Here is an 8,827-nt window from a genome sequence, read left to right as displayed (position 1 = left end):
CTTGGACAAAGACTGGGTCCCATTGAGCAAGGGCTGTTATTCCTCCAGCAGGAGCAGGATGAGACCTGTGGGGCTGAGCAGCCCTGGCAAGAGTGCCACGTTCTGCTTTACCTACTGATAACATCTGCAGTAAGGTGCATGGCTCCCCCAGCCTGCTTCAGGTGGGTAAAGTTCCCAGGCAGTGGCCCAGGCAGGCGGAGGACGAGGTGGAGAGGAGCACGCCTGATGGATACTCCGGCGTTTGTGTGAAAAATTCTCAGGGAAAATTCTTTCTCTCTCTCTCAGGCCCCTAAACTCTTTGTGAATGGGGCCAGTGCAACATGTGGCCTTTCACCTCGCCCAAGAACCACTGCCAGACAGCCACACTCAGAGAATTGTTTGTTAATAGTCCAATTAGATAATTGCCATCTTTCACTCCTTTTGCTCTACATTTCCCATAAAGGAATGAATAAGGAGAGCAGCATGAAGAGGGCTTCTGCCCTGCAAGGTGACAAGAAGGACTGGAGCATGCTCTTTGCACAAGGCCATTTGCTTGAATTGAATCATTGTAGCCTAATCAATGGTCTTATTGGATTACTGGCTGTTGCGGTTCTCAAAGATATTGTAGCAGAGACAATGAAATAGCTAGAGTAAAACTTTTTTCTCCCTTAGTGGATCACGCAGTTGAGATTTTTCACGGGCTATCTCTCTCTCCCTCCCTCCCTCCCTCCCTCCCTCCCTCTCTCCCTCTTTCTCCCCCTCTCCGTTTCTCCCCCCTCCTGGATCCACTGCACACAAAGCTGGCTTTTTTTTTTTTCACTTTTTTTTTTTTTTCAATGAGCAGGCTCTGCGAATAGGTTCAGTGTTTGTGGAGGTGCAGAATTAGCACACACACATGCACGCACACATACACACACACAGAGGGAGAAGCACAAAAAGCAAGTATCGGGACTGAAATAAGGAGAGGTAGGAGTTTAAGATGGCTGTCTGTGGGGAGATGTGTTAAGGAGGATTTCTGCTGGCCAAGATAACCTGCTACCTTGGAGAGATCTGCTTGAAGGAAGAACTTTTTGTGTGTGTGCGTGCCGGGGATCTGTTTGTTTGTGTAGAATTCAGGGGGCTTTTTTTTTTCCACCCCCTACAACTGCATTTTTCCAGCCCTTCCTAGCAGCTTTATTCAGATTTATTTGGCGTGCTTTGGAGAAAGCCACTATATAATCGGGAGGTCAGAGGCATACTGAAGAAAGTTAATAATGGCTGCTAATGGTGCTAACAATTCAGGGTGAATCTTGTCAAAAGTTTTTTTTTTTCCCTCTCCCCCCCCCCTTTTTTTCCTCTCTCTCTCTTTTTTTTTTTTTTTTTTTTTTTTTTTCTGGAAGTCTCAGTCTTTTGATTGTGTGTTTCCTGAAAGCAAGACCAATCATTTCAGTTTATTCACTGGCTAAACTCTACTTGATTGGGGACAAGCACACAAACCATCCATTACGATCTGATATATTATCCAAACAATTTAGTGTATTCATGAGGTAACCTAAATGTGGAGGCTGCAAAATTACCCGTAATCAATTGAAACAGCGAGTGCGCGTCCCTCTGTGTGTCTAACAACTACATGTCTCTGTAATAAGGCAGACATTAAATCATTTTAGAGTTGTACTGTTGAGTACCTGATCACTGGGCGCTCTGGGAAGCTGGACAGTCACATTAGGACGCTGGGACTGAGGAAGCCGCTGCTTTTCCAGTGGGATAAAACCCGACCTTCCTTACTCAAGGTGCTTTACAGATCCCCACCGATCTGACCCTAAGCCGTGCAATATCCAGCATAGACTTCGTCTTCTTCTTCTTCTTCTACTCTTCTGTATTTTTTGTTGGTATTTTTTTTTGTTTGTTTTTATTGCACTACATGTTTGGGAAACAAGACAAAATGGACGTTAGATGCAGTTCAGAGACTGAAGCTAACCGGGTCTCGAAGAACGGACATAAAGAGGGCAAGGAAAGTAAAGGGTCTGAAGGAAATATTTCTACTTCTTTTTTGAAGGATCAGCAAGGGACTTTTTCTGCCTCTGCAGCTACGGAAGATTGTAATAAAACTAAATCTAGTTCGGCTGATCCAGACTATTGCAGGAGGATCCTAGTTAGAGGTATGAGCTCGAGGTATTTGGCGAGGGTGGGGGAAGGTGAGCTCCGTCCACGCCTGGGAGATGTGTTTATTTTCTTGCTTTGCATTTGGTCCGTCCCTGGGTTGAAAGACCTTCCTACGGCTCCGGGGGAGATCTCCCGCACGCGGCCGGCTGCGCCCCGCAGCCCCGCTCCAGCCCGCCTTGATTTCGATGAATTTCCGCCGGCGGCTCGGGGGAAAGTTAAGCCGCGCTGGTTCCGCCCCGGCTTCGCCCCGCACCGCGCCAGCCCCGCTTCTGCTTTGGTTTTTTGTTTTGTTTTGTTTTGTTGTTTTTGGTTTTTTTTTTTCCCTCCCGCTTTGCAGCCTTCCCGGGGTGCCGGTGCCCGCCGGGGCCGGCGCTCCCCCCGAAGGGGCCGCGGCTCTGCCCCGCCGCCGGGCGCGCTCCCTCCGCGCCCGCGCATCCCGCCGCCGGCAGCCGCGTACCGCGGCGCGGGGCTACGCTCCCCGAGTGGGCAGGAGGGTCCTCCGCCGAGGGCAGGGGCTCCCGCTGTCCCCCCACCCCGCGCCTAGCATCCCTGCAGGAAGGGCTGGTTTTAAATAACCATCAGCCTCAAAATCAACGGAGGGACCACGATGGGCTTTTAATTCTTTTCTTTAATAGTTAGACCTTTTGTTTTCCTCAACCCTCGTCTCCCTCTCAGGCTAAACTAAATAAATCATTCTATTCCTACCTCTGTCCAAAAAAAAAAAAAAAAACCAAACAAAAAGAACAAACCACCCCCCCCAAAAAAAACCACAAAAACCCACAACCAAAAACCTAGCCAAAACCTGGTGAAATTTCAGTTTTATTAAGGTGCGTTTTGGGGGAGGAGGGAGAGAACAGAATCGGAAAAAAATTAGTGCGACGCAGGCCTTGTAAACAATAATTAATCCTCGCGCGACCGACTGACCCAGAGAGGGGTCAGATTAAAATGATGTGGTTGTCTCTGATTTAAAACGTAGCGAAGAGGTAAAATAACGGAAAGCAAACTTGGGAAGGCTTTAATGTAACATGAATCTGTCTCCAGCTTGACAGTCGTGTTAAGAAGATTTGTCCCTCTTTCTTTCGGTCGGGGCTACCAGAAAAGTGAGGTTCCTGCGGGCTGTTTGGTGCCTTGTTTTACTGGTGTGTCCGTGTTCCCCCCCCCCCCCCCCCCGCCCCCGCCTTCTTCTGCTTGCCAAAACCCCAAAGCATGTCCCCGGGATGCTGGGTGGGCTGGAGGTGTCCCCGCATTTCACGGTGGGCAGTCAGCCAGCTCGGGGGCAGCGCTGTCGATGCCCTGAAAGCTCCTGCCTGCTTTTATTTTCGCATGGGAATCCTTTTGTTTAAAAAAAAAAAAAAAGGTTTTATATTTTGGGGGGCAGCTGGGGGTGTGCGGCGTCTTCCAGAGATCCCTAATCCGGAGCCCAGGGGGAACAAAGAGTAGCCCTGCACTCCAGGCGCAAAGCCCGGCCTGGAGGATCTCTCCCCAGCCGCCCAGAGGGGCCGTGGGTGATGCCGCAGTGTCGTACTGTCAGTGCCACATATTCAAGCCAATTCTTAAATGGGTTGAGGGGATTATTTCCAGAGCCCTGGGCCCCCACTGCCCCCTCCTTCCTTCTCTGGTTGGGTTGGGTTGGGTTTTTTTTCCCCTTCCTTGGGTGCAGTGGCCGGGTGCAGTGGCCAGGTGCAGTGCCGCAATCTCAGGGACCCTGCTCCATCCTGACTCAGGTCTCGGTCTTGGAGGCGCTGGCAGCGGCTCTTTCCCTCGGAAAAATTAAAACAAAACAAAACAAGCAAACAAACAAAAACAAAACACAAAGAAAGATAGGAGTGAATATTTCCTGGGTGTAAAGCTGACTGCGCCTTTCTTTGCCAGATGCCAAAGGTTCAATCAGAGAGATTATTCTGCCTAAGGGGCTTGATCTGGACCGTCCCAAGCGGACCCGCACCTCCTTCACGGCCGAGCAGCTCTACCGCCTGGAGATGGAGTTCCAGCGCTGCCAGTACGTCGTGGGGCGGGAGCGCACCGAGCTCGCCCGCCAGCTCAATCTCTCCGAGACTCAGGTAGCCCATTGAGACGGGGAGCCCCGGCGGCCCTGCCCTGCGCCGGCCCCCGCTCCCTCCGCGGGACACCGCCCCTCCGCCCCGGCCCGGGCATCCCCGCTGCGCGCCGGGCCCCACGGGTGGGCCGGCCCCACGGCCCTACGCGCCAATTGCGCGCCACCGCGCAGGCCCCGGGAGCAGTCGGGCAGGGGCGCGGGCCCGCTGGAGGGGCAGAGGCCGCCCCCGAGGTGCCCACGCGTGTCCGGTCGGGGGAGGGGGGCGCCACCTCTAACTGGGTGCGGCCAAGGAAGGGGGAGCCCCGGAGGCCCCGGAGGAGGGCTGCTGGCGGAGGGGGGTCCCGCGGCCCTGCGCGTCCCCTCCCGCAGCCCCTGTGGGTCTGCAGGCGGCCAGGCGGCCCGGGCCGAGGGGTCCGTGGGAGCTTGGCCACGAAGCCAAACCCCTCCCCGGGCCGGGCCGGCCCCACGGGGCTCGGTGCCCCCAGCTCGGCCGTGCCGGTTGCGCCCGGGCGCGGAGGCGCGCAGCGGCGGCCGGGGAGAAGCCGGGGGCAGCGGAGCCGCTCCCAACCCGCAGCCAGGGCAAAATAGCTGCAACCCCCCCGGGGGGTGTGTGTGTGTGGCATCTTCCCCTGGGGGCTGCTGGATTAGAGACCTTTGGCCCGAGCGCTCTGTAGGGGTACAGGGCATGCGGGGACGGGACCCAAGTTTGGGCCTTATTTTGAGTATTTGGGCCGTATTTCCGAGGGGGACGATCGTCCCTGCGCCCGGCAGAGCGGAGCGGCCGCGGGCCGGGGTCGGTCAAAGGGGTTAAAACTATGAGAGAGTGCGGGAAAGCAGCTAAAAAGGCCAGACTTCTGAAAGCCGGTTTCATATTTCTGCAAAATATCATACAACAATAAGTTCCCCTGACAGGCTAATTAGCTTTTTTCTTTCCCCTGCCGGATAGGAATGACAAGTTCAATAGCTCGTAGGTTACAGAAACCGCCACGGGTGTTTTTTTGTTTTGTTTTGTTTTTTGGCGGACTTTTGGTTTGTTGTTTTTTTTTTTTTTTTGAGGGACTTCCAGGATTCCTTTTTAAAGTTACATATTGTTTAAAATTGGTGGGGAGGAGAGAGAGCCCGTCCAGGCCGGGAGATTAGGGAAGAAGTGCAGAGCTGTTGTTGCACCCAGGAAAGGCAGCCGGACCTGCGGGGTCCCCGCCAGCGCGGCGAGGGGGCGGCTGCCGCCCCCGGGCCGCGCTGCGCGGTGCGGTGCGGTGCGCGGTGCCGGAGGCCGCGGGCGCGCCGGGGCGCCGGCTGAGCTGGCTTAGGGCAAAGCGGTGTGGAAGGAGCTGGATCCGGCTCCCAGAGACCTACTGGAGTCCAATAAAATAAGATGAAGTGAGGCTAAAGCTGCAGCGCGATAAAACGAGCTAAGGGGTCCCGGCCTGCGCTCCGCTCCCCCCCGGCGCGCTCCGAACGGGGAGCAGACGGGCTTGGGGGGGGGGGGGGGAGGGGGGGTGTCGCTTTGTGCGTTTTTAAGACGCTCCCCGGTTTTAACAAGTGCCCGGCCGGAGCCCTGCCGCCCGCCCCCGCCGCCTCCCCCGCCCCGCGGAGCCGTGCGGGGTCCCGGGGCACCTGGCGGGGGGTCGCCCGTCCCCCCCGCCCCGCTGACCCTGCCTCTCTCCCCGGCCTGCAGGTCAAGGTCTGGTTCCAGAACCGGCGCACCAAGCAGAAAAAGGACCAGGGCAAGGACTCCGAGCTGCGGTCGGTGGTGTCCGAGACCGCCGCCACCTGCAGCGTCCTGCGGCTGCTGGAGCAAGGCCGGCTGCTCTCCCCGCCGGGGCTGCCGGGCCTCCTGCCGCCCTGCGCCACCGGAGCCCTGGGCTCGGCGCTGCGCGGGCCCGGCCTGGCCGCGGGCAGCGGCAGCGCGGCGGCGGCGGCGGCGGGTCCCGGCGGCGGCTCCCCGCACCCGCCGGCCGCCGGCAGCGCGGCGGGGCCGCCCCCCCCCCCGCCGGCAGCGCTGCACGGCGCGGCCGCCGCCGGGCACGGGCTCTTCGGGCTGCCGGTGCCCGCGCTGCTGGGCTCGGTGGCCGGGCGGCTCTCCTCCGCGCCCCTGGCCGTGGCCGGCTCGCTGGCGGGCAACTTGCAGGAACTCTCGGCCCGCTACCTGAGCTCGTCCGCCTTCGAGCCCTACTCCCGGACCAACAATAAAGAAAGCGCTGAGAAAAAAGCACTGGACTGACTCTAAGTAACTTCCCCGTATTTATATTTATAGTCTCTATTTGTGGCGGTATTTATGGGACGGGCGGCGCGGCGGCCTCCCCGCAGCCCCCTCCCCGGCCGCCGCCCCCCAGCCCCGCGGCGCGGCTCCCTCCGCGGGCCGGGGCGGAGCGGGGCCGGGGCCGGGGCCGGGCCGGAGCGGGGGCCCGGCGCCCCCGGGGCCAGGAGGAGCGGCGGCCGGGGCCGGGGGGCGGCGAGCCGAGGCGAGGGGGTGGCGGGAGCCTGCGCAGGGCCCGGCGGGAGCGGGGCAGCCTCCCCCCGGCTCTCGTTCCCTGCCCCGCCGGCCCGAGGGTCCGTCTGTCCGCTCGGGGGGCGGGGGGATTGTCTGTCTGTTCGTTAGTTTTGACACCGGTAGGAGAAGGAGAGCGGCCGGGCTGCGCCGCGGCCGGGCTCTTTCGGACCGCCGTAGCCGATGCCAGGCGAGGGAGGAGGATTTCGGAGAGAGGAAGACGGAGTCGCCAGGTGATGCCCGGGCTCCCCCTCTCCCCCTCTCCCCCCCCCCCCCCCCCCCCGGCTTCAGTGACTCCTAAGCACAAAGGTTTGGGGGTTCCACCCGTGGCCCCCGGTTCACCCGCGCTCACGGCACTGCGGTCCCCGGTACGTCCCTGCCGTTTGCCCTTGACACCAGCCAGGAAAACGTCCAGCAACTTTTTCTTTTTCACGATAAATCTTGAATGTGGGAAGGGCCGGAACGGACTGCCTTGAAAATACACGCACGAAGCGGGGAGACAGAAGCGAGTGGCTGCAGAGATTTTGAATAAAACTGTCTCCCCCTTCGAGATAACACAACGCCCCTTTTCTGTTTTTTTTTTTGGTTTTTTTTTTTTTTTTCCCATTCCCATGGGCCAGTCCTGCGGACCTTATCTGCAAAAGCAAATCTGCAGATAAATAATGGAAGTCGCGACTCGTTTTGCATCCAGATCTGTTGCGATGGTAATTTTTATCTTTTTTTTTTCCTATTTGATTTTTCCAGATAATTCCAATGCGCATCTAAATAAAAAAAATCTTTAGCCTTCCTTCCTCCTAAAATAACCCTCTCGTATATCGCTCACACTTCATTTAAAACAAACGTAAAATATAAAAAGCGTATCTTTTGTTGTTATTTTTGTACTTTAAAATACATCTATGTAACAATATTTTTTTCCTTCTTAATTCTTAATGCTATTTTCTCCACAAACATGTGTATTTCATCTTCTAGTATTCCGGATCGAATATTTCCTGTTCAATTTTGGTACTTGAATTTGCCAGAAAAGGGATGCTGTACTTAGCTAGTTCTTTGGGGGGGGGGGGGGGGGGGGGGGGGGGGGGGGAATATTTCTTTGCTTTGGTTTTAAGTTTCTTTTCTTTCTTTAAACTTTAACACATGGCGTTTACAAAATGTATAAATACGTGCCACCAAACTGTAACCAAAAAAAAAAATTTACAAAAAGTGGAATGGTTGCTGTAGTGTATAGAATTAATTATAGACCAGAACTGGACAGGAGCTGGACAGAAAGAAAATAGTAATTTTATTGTAAATTATTTACGTCTGAAGTTTTTAGGCAACTAGTCAAAAAAATAATGAATGAATTGAGCGCTGAGCCCTTGCTACTAACTTTTGTTCTGAATGTTTTGGATATTTGGATGTTTTGTATTTATGTGGTGAGAGTGAAATATATTATATCTATATGATGACGGAATTAGGTGTATTTTCGTCTTATATTCGTAGCACCCAAATTACTTTCATCTAATATGTGCGCTGCCAAAAAAAAAAAATATTCCTGTCCCTACATAACCCTCCCAAATTATTTTTTTTTTAATTGTTATTTTTGAAGCGGGGGGTTGTGACGTCCATCTCGTGGAGTAGGATCTCTTCTTTCTGGGGCAGTTTGGGGCATTCCCGGTCCCCTCCCCGGCTCCCACCCAGCCCACCACCAGCCCTCAGAGGGTCTCCCGGCCCCGCGCGCCCAATCCCCTGCCTGTGTGCGAGGCTGGGGTGGTGTGGCCCTGCGTGGGGAGGCACGCAGGGGGCCCGGCCAGCCTGGGTGCCACCGCCGGGCCCTGGCGTGGGGGGGCCGCTTGCCTCCGTGCCGCTGCTCCTGCCCACGGCGGGTGCTGGTACATGTGTGTGTTATCTGTATAAGCCTATACAAACATACATACATATATATGAATATATATATATATGCTTGCATGCATCAATATGGATATTTATAAGTATTTTCCAAACGGCTCTTGCTCCATCTTCCCTGGCAGCCCAGCCCTGAGAGTCCTTCGCTGGGGAGGCAGTGTGGGGCAGAACGCGTGCTTTTGAGGAGCCCCCCGAGGCCCTGGCCCCTCCAGGGCTGCAGTGAGGCATTGAACTGTGACTTCCCAGGTCAAGCTGCCTGTGGCACTGGGGCACCTGCC

General features: G+C 55.9%; 1 protein-coding gene across 1 annotated transcript; it reads left to right on the top strand.

The window, feature by feature from the left end:
* Positions 1-508: 508 nt before the first annotated feature.
* On the top strand, positions 509-6,401 carry VAX1 (ventral anterior homeobox 1). Its single transcript, XM_064464508.1, has 3 exons — positions 509-2,117; positions 3,994-4,181; positions 5,856-6,401. The coding sequence occupies exons 1-3, from the start codon at positions 1,880-1,882 to the stop codon at positions 6,399-6,401; spliced, it is 972 nt and encodes a 323-aa protein (XP_064320578.1). The 5' UTR covers positions 509-1,879.
* The last annotated feature ends 2,426 nt before the right edge of the window (positions 6,402-8,827 follow it).

Source organism: Phalacrocorax carbo, chromosome 12, assembly GCF_963921805.1.
Source record: "Phalacrocorax carbo chromosome 12, bPhaCar2.1, whole genome shotgun sequence".
Classification (NCBI taxonomy): domain Eukaryota; kingdom Metazoa; phylum Chordata; class Aves; order Suliformes; family Phalacrocoracidae; genus Phalacrocorax; species Phalacrocorax carbo.
This window is presented reverse-complemented; position numbering and strand designations above follow the sequence as displayed.